General features: G+C 40.4%; 1 protein-coding gene across 4 annotated transcripts in view; it reads left to right on the forward strand.

Annotated features, from left to right (window-relative positions):
* The window catches only part of KCNIP1 (potassium voltage-gated channel interacting protein 1), an 853,580-nt gene extending 836,073 nt beyond the window's left edge, over positions 1-17,507 (forward strand). For all 4 annotated transcript variants that reach the window (XM_034778377.1, XM_034778376.1, XM_034778378.1 and 1 more), the window contains 6 exons: positions 2,656-2,725; positions 4,631-4,701; positions 6,102-6,209; positions 10,182-10,286; positions 10,499-10,561; positions 17,221-17,507. In XM_034778377.1, coding sequence (XP_034634268.1) covers positions 2,656-2,725; positions 4,631-4,701; positions 6,102-6,209; positions 10,182-10,286; positions 10,499-10,561; positions 17,221-17,268 — 465 coding nt within the window. In that variant the 3' untranslated portion in view covers positions 17,269-17,507. The remainder of the gene's footprint in view (positions 1-2,655; positions 2,726-4,630; positions 4,702-6,101; positions 6,210-10,181; positions 10,287-10,498; positions 10,562-17,220) is intronic.
* The last annotated feature ends 372 nt before the right edge of the window (positions 17,508-17,879 follow it).

Consider the following 17,879-nt stretch of genomic DNA (forward strand, 5'->3'; position numbering starts at 1 on the left):
AATGCCAGGTGCCCCAGAGGGAGTGAACCTAAAAGGTAATGATCAAGTGATCTCTCTCCTACCATCCATCTCCACCCTCCTACAAACAGAGGCTAGGGACACAATTCCTTACCCAGATGTTTAATGGTAAGTATAAGCTTACGACCAACATTGTATTTCTTCATGGTTGCCCGGAGAGCTTCATGCCATACTCTGTCAAACACCTTCTTGAAGTCAACAAAGACATGGTAAATGTCCTGATGGTGGTGTAAGTACTTCTCACATAGAACATGAAGATTGAAAATCTGTTCAGTGGCATTTCTTCCAGCACGAACGTCAGCCTGTTCTTCAGTGATGATATTCTCTGTTTGTGGCTTCAATCTGTTCAATATGACTTTCAACATCACTTTGCTGGGATGGCTAATTAAGCTTATGGTCCGGTAATTTTGACACAATTGGCAGAATGATGATTAGTGACTGTGTCCACGTGGAGGGCCACTTACTGGTCTACCAGATCTTGTTGCAGATCTTGGTGAGTACATCTATTACTATTTCTCCTCCGAATTTCAACAGTTTAGCTGGGACGTTGTCAATACCTGTAGCCTTTCCATTCTTGAATGATTTCACAGCTGTGTCCACCTCTTCATGCAGTATTGGAAAGTCATCCTCCTCTGTTGAATCCAGACAAATGGAGATTCTAAGACACTAGAATCTCCATTTGTCTGGTGGTTGTATAGATCAGAGCAGTAGTTTGTCCACCTATTGATGATGTCCCTTTCTTCTGTAAGACTGTTCCCTTCTTTGTCTTGAATTGCGTTAGCTTTGATCCATCTTTCCTTCGTCAGATCTTTTACACCCTGGAAGGCTCGTTTTCTATTTTTATGATTGATACATTCTTCAATATTAGAGCATTGTTTTTCAATCCATATCTCCTTGGCCACCTTCATTCCTTTTTTGATATTTCTGCCAATCACTCTGTATTTATCAGCTCCTTCAGTGCTGTTCTTGTCTCTCTTAAGTTCTCTTCTAATGTCACACATTTGTAGTATTTCATTTGTGACCCATGGTTTTGTCTTCTTACGATGTTTCCCAACAATGTCCATTGCTGCCTCATTCATTACAGCATTGAAATTGTTGGTCATTGTTTCTACGTCTTTCTCTAGAGCAAGCAGCGGGGCAAATTTTCCACTGATCATTGCATGGAATGACTCTGCAATGTTTCGGCCTCTGAGTCTTTCTAAGTCAAACTTGGTTCTGGTGAACTTTGGCGTGACAATTTTCCTTAGCCGCAGCCAAAAATTTAGCATCACAAGATTGTGATCATTTCCAATATCAGCACTGGGGAAGCTCCTTGTTTTAATCCCAGTTAATCCCAGAATTAAATCGGTTTTGCACCATGATGTAGTCGATCTGGCTGTGATGTAGACCATTAGGTGCATGCCATGTTGATCGTCTGGATGCTTTATGTGCTCCTAATGTGTTTGCAAGAACCAGACTGTTATAGCTGGCAAACTCCAAAAGTCTCAATCCCCTCTCATTGGTTACTGCATTACTGAAAGGGCCACAATAATCTCGCCAATCTGCCTGTGTGTCAGTACCCACTTTAGCATTCCTATCTCTTTGTACAATCAGAATATCTTTCTTGTGTACCTTATTGATGATGTCTTGGAGCTGATTGTAAAAATCTTCAGTTTGCTCATCATCATAGTCTGTTGTAGGGGCGTAGACTTGTACCACTGTCATATTAAACAGTACTGACCTTAGATGGATGGAAATAAGCCTGCTTGACATTGGGCGGCATCCTAATACTGAAATCTTGATATCTTTATGCACAAGAAATCCTACACCGTGGACATGTTTGTCCTCTCCACTGTAATAGAGTATATGGCCTTCTTCCATTAGTACTTCTCCAAAGTTCTTCCATCTGACCTCAGAGATTCCTAGGAGGTGCCAGGTATATTGTTCCATTTTATACATGAGTTCTTTCAACCTCCCTATTTGTCTCAGTGTCCTTACATTCCATGTGGCTATGGTGATGTTATCTCTTCCAGGGATCCTCTTTGTTGGGGGTTACACCAGTAGTATACTTGTCACGTCTGCCCTGGTGGGAGATGGATGTTGCCATCATTATTAACCCGGGCTGTGACCAATCCGGCATGGACATAGTTGACTTATTCATCATATGACATGCAGGAGGAGCAGTGGGCCTATTCTGTCCCCGGACTCACAGGGGGCGTTACTATTTATAAGGACTTAATAATACTTACTATTAACCCCATACGAGGCTAACATCACTCACTTACCACCAGGGTTCCATTGAAGGTTAATGAGTTAATGTTTCTGTAGGACATTGAAGATTAAATATTACTTGGTATTAATCTTGTTTATTATCATTATATGAAGGCTTTACAAGGCAAAAGGCATGAATCAACTTCCCAGGTTGTCCTACAAAATGGGGATTGAACTGTGGAGGGTTTTGTTGGTTTTCTTTTAAATTGTGAGCCAAGCTTATGGGAGCTAGAGAATTATAGTCTTAAGTCTTTTAATTTCTTCAGCTGCACAAACCATGCATACAGTATGCTGCAGGAATAGGAATGTAATTGTGTAAATGCTCTCTTTGGGCATGTAGTGTTTTGCAAATGAATCTTGACAGGGTTTTTCTTGGTTTTCCAACAGGAATGTCCTAGTGGGGTTGTTAATGAAGAGACGTTCAAACAGATCTATGCACAGTTTTTTCCACATGGAGGTGAGTAGAGTGCTTTGTGACTGTCAGACTTATTGAAGCATGTCTTAAAATTCATGTCTGCCAGCTAGCAGCAAAACTATGTCAGCTAGTGCATACCGTAACTTTGAATTGATTTTTTTAAGTTTTACTGAGGTTTTTTAAATATAAAAATACAAATGAGTAAGAAAATAAATATAGACCCCTTAGAATACCTATTGCACAGAAATACAGGTAAGCCTGCAATAAAGATCATTACCGGGGTCAACCCCCTTTTTTAAGATGAACACTGGTACAGTGGTTAGGGCATTTGACTGGGAGTCAGGAAACCTGGGGTTCATCCCTGCTCTGCCTTCCAGCTGCTGCATCACCTCGAGCAAGTTATTTCCCTTTTCTGTGCCTGTTTCCTGTTCCACCCGCAGTCTCTCCACTCTGTATAGAATATCAACTATTTGGAGCACAGACTTCTCTTACAATTATTTTTACAGCACCTAGCACAGTGGGGTCTCTGTGATGGGTTTGGTCACAGAGACCCCCTTGGGACTCTCACCTGACATGCTTAAACTACCTCTGAGCCCGTTTTCCCTGTCAGCTTGGGACTCCAGAACCCTGTCCTGTTGAGCCAGACACACAAACCAGCTGCAACACAGACCCACGGTCTGAACCACGTCCCCAAAGCTGCAAGCCTTAACTGAAAACCACTCAGCAGGTACTCCTGTCTCCAGCACTCAGACACCCAGCTCCTAATGGGATCCAAACCCCAAATAAATTTGTTTTACTCTGTATAAAGCTTATACAGGGTAAACTCATAAATTGCTTGCCCTCTATAATACTGATAGAGAGATATGCACAGCTGTTTGCTCCTCCAGGTATAAATCACTTACTCTGGGTTCAATAATAAACAAAAGTGATTTTACTAAGAATAAAAAGTAGGATTTAAGTGGTTCCAAGTAATAACAGACAGAACAAAATAAGTTACCAAGCAAAATAAAACAAAACACGCATATGTTTCATCTTTCTTCATATTGTTATGGTTTCTGCTATTAAAAGCTGCCCTTCATCTGGCCTTAGAATCTGTTCTTGCTTTGATGTAAAGACTTCTAAAACCATCTTTAACAATGTTTAAGGTTCAGTGCAGACTCTGTGGAAGTCCTCTGGGACTTCTCATTGAAGTCTCAATAAAATCTGTTCAGCTTTTCAGCCTTTATCTTACTGTTCTAAATGGAACTCAAGTGATGTGTCAAAACACTCAGTAAACAGGACAAATCCAGAGTTCAGATGGCCCTATTATTTTTCCTTTCTAGCCAACCACCTGTTCTGTTGTATGGCAGAATGGGCCTCCATTAGAGATGGGATTTGCTGGTTTAGTGAACAACTGGATTAGTCAGTAAGGCTTTTAAAAAAGACCTGTGGGTCAGTTGGTTATATGGACTGCCCAGCAATCTGTGAGCTAGTGGAATATTCTTGTTTTCATAATTCCTTTCTAGCCACATCCCAGTGAAGGCTAGCACCAAAATTTGCTACCAGTATACAGCCTTTTAGAATATTGCAACTCTAGAATACCTCCAGTGCATTTTATATGTAGAAGAAAGATGGATGTGAAAGGAACATATGGGCTGAATAATTTGTTGCCATACTTGAATTGCCTCATGGGCTTAAGTTTCCTTTCCCTCCTTATTTTCCCAGCCTGAAAATCCAGATCATTGCCATGTTGATAAATTCTTGTTTATTTCTAGGGTCTTTTCCAAGTACTCTTAATGAGCCCTGAGTTGTAATTCTTCACTTCTTTATACCAGTTTACAGAAACAATTTCCAGAGAAGCCACATTGGTTACTGGAGGGAAATGAGGCCATGAATGTTGCTAATAGTCATTAGTGAAAATGTGTGCATAATAAGCTTCAAGATAATCTATGTCTTTGTGTTTTTCAGATGCTAGTATGTATGCCCATTATCTTTTCAATGCGTTTGACACTACACAGACTGGATCAGTGAAGTTTGAGGTAATTAATTTGCATCATATTTTGGTCATCTTTCTCAGACAATCTTAGTGATTTTTCATCTTCCACATCCACTCTTCACTCTGAACTATTAGTATTTTCAGGATAAATTGTTGGAGTCTTTAGACAAAAATCAACCAGGTGATGTTGCATTTTCTCTTTATCTAAGGACCTCATGTTTAATGTTATCAGCACCACAGGAAAAGTTAGTTGTCAAAGGTGGAGAAGAGAGAGGAGTGGAGAGATTTGACAGCACAATCAGTGGGAGAGGGACGAGAGTGGGGGAGGAGGATTCAGAGTGGTAGAGGTGTCAGTGGATAGAACAGAAGGTCCTGTGATGCTTACGACTTCTATAGTGGTTGAGGCTACTGCTGAACATGCAGATGTAGGTTAGAATTAGTATTGTCTTTTGGATTCCTTTTTTAAAAATAAGCTTACTTGTATAACCAATTGAGCAGCCATCTTCAGGCCCTTGGCTGCTGAAGGAGAAAACATCCATTCATTAACCAAAAGTTGGTCTGGTGCTCCAGTTACAAAAATCTATTATTAAAATTCATCTTTTTATGTATACAAGGATTTGTGGCACATGGGCATGAAGTAATAGATCTAAGCAGGAAGGACTTAGGAGTTTGGAACAAGGTTCATTGTATGTCCCAGAATAAAGCTATACTCTTCTACCATATGACCAAGAATATTAGTATGTTCTAGAAGGGGCCAAAATGTGTTGTTCCATTTATTATGTGTGTGGTGGAAAAGGTACCACATGAGTAAAGTGGTTTTCTGTGACAATACCTGTGCAGGTGTGAGGTGGACTATATAACATGAGCTATCAAGTTATTCATATGGCAAAAATTATACTAATATCTGAGTTATCCTCTGAGCATGTCCATTATGAATTAGATGTTTCTAGAGAACTAAATAGACTCAGACCAAACTAAATGCTTAGATAGGGAAGGTGTATCATTAACTATCTTTAATGCTTATTAGTTTGTCCCCATGATTGAGCTTTTCCTAAAGCTCAACAAATCCTAATTCCTCCCGGAGCCCTAGCAGTGAAGTTTCTTATGGGCTGTTTCTGTAATGCCAAGCCCTTTGGGGGGGCTCATTGCCAGCAGGCATTGAACCTGGGATCTCTAGATCTTAAAGCATGAGCCTGTGCTGCCTGAGCTAAAAAGAAGTTTTCTGTTAGTCGAGGCTGTAGCAATCTGATCAACCTCTTTATTTGGCCCAGCGGCTACTACAGGGTGGGAGGGAGGGAGAACAGAGCCCTTATACATTTAGTGGAAGGAGGGGCTAAAGAGTTTTATGGTGACAATATTCTCCAAACAGGAAGTAAAGATGTTTTAAGAAGTTACTTTTTTTTAAAGGCTTAAAATAACTTATTTCTTTCTTCATTGAACCAGGGTTTTGTGATGGCACTATCAACTTTGTTGAGAGGAACAGTTCATGAAAAGCTAAGATGGACATTTAATCTTTATGACATAAATAAAGATGGATATATAAACAAGGAGGTAAGGCATTTTATGGCATTGACATCTGTTTAATTTCTAAAAGGACTGACTGGCTCATGTGGCACAGCGTAATTCATGTTTCATGCTGCTAATTAAGTGCCAGTCAGCATTGGGTTTGAGCATTTCCTTTTATTAGTATTCAAGGAAAAGTGCATGCTTACTTTGTATTGTATAATTATAGAGCCTATATTTTTCCTGTGTTGTGATGTGTCTTAAAAAAATTACTTAGCCAGGAGCAAATTCTGCATTCATAAAGGTATATATTGATTCCTAACTTAGGATAGGTATCAAATTACTGGTATGAGAGTGACTATGCTAATGCCTGTAAGTCCCTGAGCATGCCTAGTGTTAGCTAGAAATTTTCTGAAGCCTTGATATACTCAGACAAAGCTGAGTGTTTGCCCATTTTATAAAAAGCACAGTGCATTTTCTCCCCACAAGTTTGACCCCCGAATGATTTACTAGATCTACAACAAAATATTCTCTGGAGAATGTGCATTGAACAGTGGTGCTTAATTCTTCCATCCCATGCGTGTACGCTGTTTATAATGGCAGTCATATACATGTAGAATTGAAGAAGGGAGGTTTAATGGCTAAAGCATATGAGTGGGAGTCAATAGATCTGGGTTTCATTCTTGCCTCTGCTTGAAGCTTCCTGGATAACTTTAGGCAAGTCAAGGTACATTGCGGTTTTTAAGAGTCTTAATTGATTTTTTTATACCTAGAAAATATAGACAGAAATAATGTCACTTAGATGTTTATTGACCTGAATGTGTGGGCATGATCAAATGATTAGTCATCCAGGTCACATTAATTTACACAACCTCTTGCAGGTACAAAACCAGAGAGCAGGTTGGTAATACCTGTCTATTAATTTCTCTCTTCTTCAATGTCCTTATTTGAATATTGAGGCTGATACTGTTGTGTTAGCTGCCACCAGGTGGCGATATTACACAAAGTCTTTCTCATTTTTCTTTGTACAAGTAAGATTTTAATCTTGGTCTTGGTCTTTGTTCTCCTGGTAAAATATCTTTGGGGAAGCTGTGGGAAGCAACAGGGGTGTTTGCTTTTGCCTTAATCTCCTTAACTAGTCAACTTCTGGAAGTCAGGCATTAAGGTTTGGCTGACATCCCTGAAAGAGGTATTCGCCTACATGCTGTTTGTGAGAGCACCTGTGGTGTCTATAGTGTATAAATAAAATAAGATACACTAAAAATAAACCCAGATTCCATGTTATTGATTCCTCCTCCAATAGAAAGATGACATACAGGGCCTTGACATCTGCTGTCACTCACAGAGGCGTGACAATGCTTACTTCTCCAGAGTTTTGTGGGGCTTAATCAAATAAAGCCAGATTATGCCACATTAATCCAGACTGAGTTGCACATTACTGCATCAAATTGATTTCAGTAGGACAGCCCACAGAATATAGTACTACTCAATATAAGGGTGGCAAATTCTAGCTCTTAATATCTAACGAAAGACTTTGACATCCTTGGATTTCAAATCTTTGGCACGAGGGAACTGCAAAGGGGAGAGACAAACTTGGTTCGTAGATTGTATCAGAGGGAGGAGGTTAGTGATGTGAGCTACTCGTTGAGAGTAATCAAAGAACCTGCCAGTGACACCAGCATGTTTTCAAATAGTTCTAGCGTAATACAAGTGTCATGTAATGGGATGGAGTTAGTCAGTAGTGTAGTTAAGACTCGCGCAGTTCTTGGGAGCCCAAGTGAGAACAAACTCCCACAATCCCTGTCCTCCCTTGGCCAAGGAAACCGTGCCAGTAACAACTGTGTTGGAAAACTTTTGTCCGGTGTGGTACAGGCAGACAGAGTGCATAGATTAACATTACAGTATATTTAGTCTGGGATTTTCAAAGGAGCCAATAGGCACCCAACTCCCATTCACTCTCAGTGAGGAGTTGAGCACTTAACTACTTTAGACCCCTTTGAAAATCCCAATCTCCATGCTGAAGCTCAGCAAACTCAGGCTTCAAAGGACTTAAAGCTAGAAAATGAACTAATTATTCACGTCTGTTCACACCAAGGTGAGGGCCCTTGTCAAATTATTCTTTGTTTCCCCTATCACCAAAAGAAGACAGTCTAAATTATTTCTACGCATCTCTGTCAATGCAAGTTAAGCAAGCAAATAACATAATGGCTCTACTGCAGCATGGTTGGATTTATAGATACGAAGACCAAAACAAATGGGATGGTATGCATCTACACACTATTTGCACAATCTCATTTTCAAAGTAGGATAATCAAACACATGATGATCCCAAAGCTAGCTGGAAGTGGTTGCATCTACTTGGGAAAAAAAGTCCTTCCAGCCCTTTGCTTCTTTCTGAGTGTTAGTTTGGTTTGGAAGTTTTTGTAGTCGAGTAGCAACCCATTTTTTGCTTACTTTTGCCTTTGCACATCCAGGTTATAGATAAAGAAGATATCCTGAGCTTAATCTTGATCATTTTCTTCAAAGTAACCTGAACTTTCCCTTTAAGCAAGTCTTTATTACAGAAGATTTGTCACATTTGATAGTGGTACAGAAACAAAGAAAAATCTTTTCCCCAGCTCAAAAGGGCTTCATCCAAATACTTTATTCTCAAGCTTTGGGAATGTGGGTTGTAACAGAAAGATACAAGTATTCAAATAGAAAAGAAAGAACAAGGGCCTACTTCAGATTCCACCACCAGCCAATTCTTCAGCTGCCAGTTGTAGCAAATTGCCTCATCTAAAGCTGTCCCCTCTCAGACTGCCAAGGTACTGTTTATAGAGTGCTCTGATTTAACTCTGAGCTTCCAGTTGTGCCTTCAGCCACTTGGCCACCTCATTAAGCCCAGCTTCAACCGGCAGGACAGATGAGCAATTAGTTAATTCATTTGGTACCAGTCCTAAGATAAGGCCTGTGCACCTGCCCAATGTTCTCCTGATGATATGTTAAATTTCCTTCCCTTATGCAGGGCTCAGGCAGCTAAATGCAGGTTAATGATCATGCCACTGAAAAACTGTGGTTTAACACAGGTATTCTGCTGAATTTGCCGCTCTCAGACACCAGTATATCCAAGAGTGTATAAGATTGCTGAACATGTAGTCCCTGCTCCTTTTGCCTACTGGAAGCCCTACTTTGAAATATGTTCACCTTAATGTGTCTAAATGTTGTATAAAGGCGTATATGCAAGTAAGACCAAATCCGAGCATCCAAAAGATTTCAGGAAGGCCCATATTTGACACTAGGTTTTGAAAGTCTTCCAGTAGCTAATTTCTTACTCTTTGTAGTGTGCAGTCTCTTCCCACCCTCCTTTTAGTGTGCTGTTGTCCAGTGTTTTGGCTGGTCTGTGATCAGTTTTGAGCTCTTCCTGATAGGAATTATGTCTTGGTCTATATTCTCTAATGCACTGTGTTCATCTGTGGTTTAACACAAACGCTTAGCAATAATAAGTGCATTGAGACAACTGAGAAAGGTGGAGTAAGATTGTAAGATTTTTGGGACAGGGCTGACTACTATTTTGTGTCTGTACAGTTCCTTGCACAATGGAGCACCATTCTTGGTTGGTCCTTAGTCACCCCTGTTATAGACATGATTAATAAGTCAAAAGACCACAAGTTCTATTGTGGGGCCAATTCTGATCAGTCTCTGTGGATAGTGCTGGAGGTGATTCTTCCCAATCACTGGATGAAATTGGGGAAATAATAGTGGCCTCATAGGAGCTTTTGCAGCATGATTGACAAGTGATAGCAGAGCAAGAGAGATCCATTTGTAGACTAGCATATGTATGATGACATCCGTGTGTATACCAATAGAGGCTTGTGGTATCTGGAACTATGGTAGAAATGCCAAGAGTGAGACCTAGGTCTAGGCCTTCCTTAACATTAGGAAGAGAGTGAAGAACTGGGCCTTATTCGGTAAAAGAAAATAATGTACAGCTTGTTTGTATTAATTTCCATGTTGTATGTTTGCATGTCACTACTCCAGGAAATGATGGATATAGTAAAGGCAATTTATGATATGATGGGCAAGTACACATATCCTGTTCTCAAGCAAGATGCTCCAAGACTGCACGTAGAAGTTTTCTTCCAGGTACTTAGTTGATTTCTAATGCATTTCTCTTGACACTTAGCTACCAGCAAAACCTGAGCAATGACACTCAATCATTCCGAATTTCAGTGGTAGCCTCTGTCTAAGTTTGGAAGATACTGTAGTTTTATCCAAGTTACAAAATGACGTGCTACATATGCAAAAATATATCAGTATTATGAGAACTAAAAATGTTTCTTTGTTTTGATTTGCAGAAAATGGATAAAAACAAAGATGGTGTTGTAACTCTAGATGAGTTTATTGAATCATGTCAGGAGGTAAGGACAATCTTATTGCTGCCATGAAAGCAGAGAAGATGGTTTCATGCCACAATGTTCATATCCGCTCTGGATTTCAATCCACTCCAGGTCTCTGGGTGCTCAGGATCCCAGGTTTCATTCTATTAGATGTTCAAGCCAGCTGCAAAATTCAGCTCTGGGTTCCGATCTGTGAATCTCCCTAAAGATCAGAGTGCTTGCTACCTACATGGATTTGGTGCAAACTGGTCACTGAATATAGACTGTTCATTTCCAGTGCTGATGGCCAGTGCTTTTATTTTCCCAAGTGAATTCCTGATTCCTTGTTACTGTACACAACTCATAGGGAAGCTCCTGGAGCCTTTAACTTATGTAGAGAGACATTGTCAGCCTCTCAAAAGCAGAAAAATATGCAAGTGGTTTTTTTTCTGGATAACATTAACAGGGACTACCACAATGTCTGAGCTGTCCAAAAGCATAAAATCTGCCTAGGAACCTTTCAGTTACAACACTGACTCATAAAACTCATTGATGTTCAAGGTCAAATGTTAAAAACAAGTACTGTAATCAAAATGATGATTTTTCCAAAATGAACATCTTTGACAAATTCCATAAATTAAACTGGCTGTGGTAATTATTTACTGTTATTTTAGTGCCTACACAAAGACCAGCATCTGCATGAACATGCAATTAGCCCAACATCTATTTTCTTGGACTCCAATTAACTGTGTGACTGTTTGGTCAGGGATGTTTCCAGTATTTAAGCAGTGCAATAAAAGCCTGTGCCTTTTATAGAGTTTAAAACGGCACTAATTATCATTTATCAAGCATCAAGCTTTCCCTAGAAACTAATTCTTGTTCTCTAATCAAAACATTTCAATTTTTTCAGGTATTTTTCGGGGGGGGTGGGATAGGGAGGGAAAAGGGAGTTTTCAACCAAAGCAATTGGGCAGTTTCGGTCACCGAAATCTGCATTTTTTTGGTGAAAAAAGTTTCCCATGAAAAATTTCATCCAACTCTTCTCAGGAGTGTGCAACTCATCCCTCATTATTAGATGACTAATGAAATGTCTTTTCAGTTTGGTTGCTTTATTCTTGACATCTTCGGTTTCTTTGCTTGGGTTTTGGCCCCTTCCTTAATTTTTCTTTATCTGTTGCTTTGTTCCCAATTTTTGGTACCAGTGGAGTATTAATTAATGGTGGTTGACTTGTCTTGTGGTTTCTAGGTTTGCCTTGGGGCTAGATGTGTACGATCATTGTTATAAGAAATTTAAGCTGCTTCACTTTCCTCTGAGATTTTTTTTAACTGCTCTGCACTGTGGTTTCTGTTCTGTGCTTGAATACCTTGCTGTCGGAATGCGTCTTGTAGATTGATAAAATACAAGGATCGTTTCCTCTCAAATAGGAGACTCCAAAATTTAGATTTATCTTTTTTAATTTAAAAAATAACCCTGTAATGAGAACTGCAGATGCCAGGTATCTCTGAGAATTTGCCTTGTCATCAGTCAACCCGTAGTTATTAATATTTTGTGGATGTGGCGTCCCATGCCATGTACTGCACTGCACCATCCCCTACTAAGGAGTCACATCAGTAGCTGTAGTCTACTCCTATGCTCATTTTGGGCTGGTGCAGAGGCATGCTGCTCCTGCTATTAAAAATGTGTGTGGTGGGGATTATGGGAGTGGGATTATGTTGGCCTCTAATCTGCTACCTGTGGAAGACTGGGCTTGAGATAGCTCTCTGTTTCATCCAGTCAGTGTTCGGGATTGTTGGAGGCCTCCACAGGACTGATCTGCGGCTGATGGGAAATGGATCCAGCAGAGAGAATCCTATTTCTTTGCAAAAATGGGGGTGGGGAAAAACCGGATTGTATTGGACCTCAAACAGTTCCTCTGGTGACTGTGGGGGGAAATCTAAATTACCCTGTGAGTATGGGATAACAACAAGAGATTCTTTGAGTACATCAGAAGCAGGAAACCTGTGGTAAAAATCTAAGGGTCCATTGGATTGCAAAGAGTTAAAGAGAGAAATTAGGGACTTTGCTGAGAAAAAACATTACTGAGAAGCTAAATGATTTCTCTGCATCAGTTTTCACCACCCAGAATGATGGTGAGAGTCCTGCACTGGACCTGATCTTTCCTGGTAACAAAGATGAGGTATACTCAGAGATAGAGGTGACAGCTGAATTTGTGCAGGAGCAAATTGTTAATTGATTTAAAATATAGTAAGCTGCCAGGCCCAAATGGTAGACACCCAAGAGTTCTGAAGGAGTTGAAGTATGAAGCACCTGAGCTGCTAACAAAAAAATATAATCACTCATTAATAATAGCTACTGTTTCTGAGTATTGGAAGGTAGCAAATGTTTTTGCATATTTAAAAAAGGTTCATGGGATGATCTGGGGAATTATAGACTTGTAAATTTTACATCTGTATTGGGCATACTGGTTGAATCAAGCATTAAAAATAGAGTAACAACACATTTGATAGTTCATCATCGGATATGGTCTAACCAGCGTGGATTCAGCACAGGAAAATCATGTTTCAGTAATTTCTTAGAATTCTTTGAATGTGTCAGTAACATGGGTGCATAAAGGACAACCAGATAACATAATTTATTTAGACATCCAAAAGGCTTTGAAAAGGTGTAAGAGGTGAAAATTTTTCTTGGATTAAAAAGTGGGTAGGAGTCAGAAAGCAAAGAGTAGGATTAAAGAGTCAATTTTTATCATGACAAAACGGTTAACATCAGGGTGCCTCAAGATTCGTACTAGGTCCCATGTAGCTTAGTATTTATTAATTAACTCGTGGGGGTGGGGCTGAGTACTGAGGTAGCAAAATTTGCAGATGATACAAATGTATTTGGGTTAATCAGGACCAGAGAAGACTATGAAGAATTTTAGAGACCTAAACAGGCTAGGTCAATGGACAGCATGATGGTAGATGAAACTGAATGCTGACAAATGCAAAATAAGGCACATTGGAAGGGTTAAAAATAAACGACTCTTGTAGTTAATTTAGAAATCTATAAGGTGTAACAACTCAGGAAAGGAACCTGGGTGTCAATGAAGCAAATTCAATTAAATCCTGTGTTCAATGTCAGCTGTGGCCAAATCCCAAAATAATGTTAGGATAGAGAATAATACCAAAATTGATGTCTTTTATATAAACCAATGTGCAGCCTCCCCTGGAATCCTGTGCACTGTACAGGTCACCTCATCTCAAAAAGGACATTTCAGAATTGCAGAAGGTTCAGAAAAGAGCGGCAAGAATAGTCATAAGCCTGGAAAAACTCTCCATGCAGAGAGATTGAAAGGATTGGGGTTGCCTACCTTAAAAAGGAGAAAAATAAGAGAGGGCACAATAAAGGTGTATAAAATAATGAGTGGTCTAGAGAAAATAGGTTGGGAGCTTCTGTTGTCCCTGACTCATAAGACATGAGCAAGGGACATTCAAATAAATTAAAAGGTGGGAAATTCAAAACCAATAAAAGGAAATACATTTTCACATGACTTATAATTAAACTGTGGAACTCAATGCCACAGGAAGTCATTGACACCAGGAATTTAATAAGATTCAAAAGGGGATTAGGTATTTATATGGCTATCAAGAATATTCAGAGTTGTTCTAATCATTGATAATAGAAATTTCAGCAGGGCTATGAAGCATTGTACTTCAAGCTTTAAAGCAACAAGCTTTCAAGCATCTCTAACTATTAGAGGTCAGGATGAGACGTATGTGGGGGGACAGATTATCCCAGATTATATGCTTGTTTGTGGGGTTCTTACACCTTCCTATGAATCATATGGTTCTATCCACTGTTGGAGACTGGATGGACTAGATCCTGAAGTAAGTGGACCTTAGGCCTGATCCAGTCTGGCAATGCATATGTTCCTATGATAGGCTCTGTTCTGGGGAATTAGAGCAGTGGTTGCCCTAAAAACAGGGGCCCTGATTCTCCACTGAATTGTACCTTGTGTAGCCATTTATACCTGTACAAAGTGAGGGCAAATTGCTACCAAACCAGACTGCACAGGTATAAATGATGGATAAAAATCGAGACAAGAATGTTTGGCATCTGCTGGACCTTTAGATGTTGGGTTTTGAAGACTGTCACCCCTTGCACACCTGATTTTGAAGTGCTGTAAATGGGAAAGTGATAAGCTACCATCCTCTGGTTGGATAGCACTGACTGACTGCTCTCTCTGGCTGTGCTGAGCCCAGTGAAGATGCATACATGGATGTTTGCTGGTGAGAGAGCAGATGGGGGAAACAAAGTTAGCATTTACATGGGACTAAAGCAGGGGTGTCCAAACTGAGCCTGAGAAGGAGCCAGAATTTACCAATGTACATTGCCAAAGAGCCACAGTAATAAGTCATCAGCCCTCCAATAGCTCCCGCCCTCCAGCCCCCAGCATCTCCTGCCTGCCGCAATCAGTTGTTTTGCATGTGCAGGAGGCTCTGTGGGGGAGGAGGAGGAGCGAGGGCATGGCAGGCTCGGGGGAAGGGGCCTTGGGGAAAGAGGTGAAGTGGGGGCAGAGCAGGGAGTTGAGCAGTGAGCACCCCCTGGCACACTGGAAAGTTAGCATCTGTAGCTCCAGCACCGGAGTCAGCACCTATGCAAGGAGCCGCATATTAACTTCTGAAGAGCCGCTTTGAAGCCACAGGTTGGCCACCCCTGAACTAAAGGAACTGCTTGTTCTGGGCCAGATTCAATAAGAATTCTATTCTGCGGATGCAAAGGATTGTGCTGCAGAGCCATGTGGAATTTTTATTGAGTCTGTCCCATGTTCATTAACAGTGGGTGATTTCTCTAGGTTTTATATTGCAAAATCTGTATAGGCATGAATGATTCCATGGGTGTTTGTGACTGTGCCCATTGCAGCAATTGCCCAATCTCAGGCATCATATCATTCAAAGAGGAAAGATGATCTTGTGGGTAAATCACTGAACTAGGATTTGGGAGATCTGCACTCAATTCCCGCCTCTGCCACAGATTCCCTGTGTGACTGTGGGCAAGTCATTTAACTGGAGTGTGTCTGTTGCCCATCTGTAAAATGAGGAAGATATTTCCTTCCAACCGTCCTGTGTGGATGTTGCCTGTTTAGATTTTAGGCTCTTTGAGGCAGGGACTGTCTTCTACTTTGTGTCTGTACAGCACCTCTCACATTGAGACCTTGATCTTGGTGTGTCTATGCGTTACACAGCGATAACATCAGTAATTCAAATTGCATAGTGTTATAACGGTTTTTAATTTAACAGCAAAATATGATTTTATTTTTTCAAAATATACAGCCTCTCTCTTGTAAATCTGGCCTAATCAAAAGAAAAACAAATTAAGATCATGCCTTCTAAAGGCAGAAGAGAGAAAACTAGAGACCTCTGCTTTATCATGGCAATTCAATTGAAGACTAAATATATGTCACATTACCATTGACTAGTAAAACCCACTTCCCTTGCCTAAACATTGATAATATCTGATAGTATGATAGTATTTGACTTAACTGTGGTAGAGTGCAGGGGCTATTCCTTGGTCCATGGAGAACAAGGAGTCAACCTCAGTTCAGCTCCCGCCCCCTTCCCCTTGCCCAGCCATTTAAGGAAAGGACTTGGGGATGAGGTGGGAGAGAAAGGAGTCTGTTTGAGAAGCAAAAATTCCTCTGTTGCAGAAGAGAGGAAAGAGGGAAGGGGCTGAGTCTGCTCTTCTACCTCCTCACAGACTTTTCCCTGGTCATTGATAATAGCCTTCTTAAATGGCTGCCAACCAACGCTAAGATCACTGGTATCTTGCACTGTAGCTCAGCTAGTTCACAGTGCATCATAGATCAGACCAAAGTCACAAATTTAAAGAGACAGGTGGGTGGAAATATAAAGCTCTGTCATTTGACCCAGCTTTGGGTACATCAAACATCAAGCTCCATAGTAAATTTGCCTGATGAGAAATGTTTTAAATCAGGTTTTCCCCATGTATAACCCTAATTTTGTCATTTGGATTCAGGAGGTGGAAATCAATGGCATTTGAAATTTCATGTATTTCAATCAGGAAGTGGCTGCATTTTAGTGGTGGGTCAAGTAATCCCTGGGTACAGTTTGCATATCAGTTTAAGGCCTATGACTTCAATTGGACAGTTCAGGCATGTAAAGTTAAGCACACGTGTAAGTGTTCAAAGTCAATGGGGCTCCATGCAGGCTGCAAAGTCTGCCCACACGGAGCTCAGAACAGGCCCCACTTCAGTAAAGAACTGAAGCATGAGCTTCAGTCTCTCATTATTCAGCAAAGAATTTAAACCTGTGTTTAACTTCAAGCATATGCCTAAGTCCTACAGACACCCACTGCATGCTGCCTGATGTGCCCAAGTGCTGTGCTGAATCAGGGCCTAAGCTTGTAAGCATTTCAGGCTCACCTAGGATGAGTGGTGCTACAAAAATGTAGCCACCACATCTTGCAGCAATGAATATTTGGTACTGGCTGTGCTGCAAAGTGCCATAGAAAGCTTTAAGAACACAGCTTTTCAATTATCAGAGGGGTAGCCGTGTTAGTCTGGATCTGTAAAAAGCAACAAAGAGTCCTGTGGCACCTTTAAGACTAACAGATGTATTGGAGCATAAGCTTTCGTGGGTGAATGCCCACTTCGTCAGATGCATGACCACTTTTAAGTGTATGTTTTTCTCATTGCTTCCAGGATGACAATATTATGAGATCCTTACAGCTCTTTGAGAATGTGATGTAACAGCATCTGGAATGCAGCATAGGAACCAGAGACTTTGTACTTAATGAAAACCGTCTTTCTGGACGAAGGCTTTTTACAACTCAGCTATGTTGCGTGAACAAAGATTGTGTAAGGCATCTCCAACCGAGCTTCGTTTCCGAATGCAACAAACTCCCATCTCTCCTCCCCAAGAGACACTGACTGGAAGTTATTTCATTTTGGAAGCATGCTAATATTTTAATAAAACCTGATGAGTGAGACCTGCTGCTTGAAGTTTAATGAATAATATACAACATTCTGTTTGCTAGTCACAAGTTCTGCTGCTTTTAATCTAGCAAATCTGATTACATCTGGTAGCACCATGTCAATAGCTTGCTAAGCCATCTATTGTGAGTGGAAGCTCAGTCCATTCCAACATAGAACAACGTGTTGTATAAATGTCCTCTTTATTTTGCTTTGGCAGAAACCTAATGTACCAAGACATCTATGTTTAGATTTTGAAAACTAACACCAGATTTATTTACTATGTTAAATGGAGGGTCCAGTTCATTTAAAAACCATATATCCCACTTTACTCAACATTCCTGATTTTTCTCTCACATACACTGGTGTTACTCCATTGAATTTCATGG

This window comes from Trachemys scripta, chromosome 8 (genome assembly GCF_013100865.1).
Source record: "Trachemys scripta elegans isolate TJP31775 chromosome 8, CAS_Tse_1.0, whole genome shotgun sequence".
Taxonomy (NCBI): Eukaryota; Metazoa; Chordata; order Testudines; family Emydidae; genus Trachemys; species Trachemys scripta.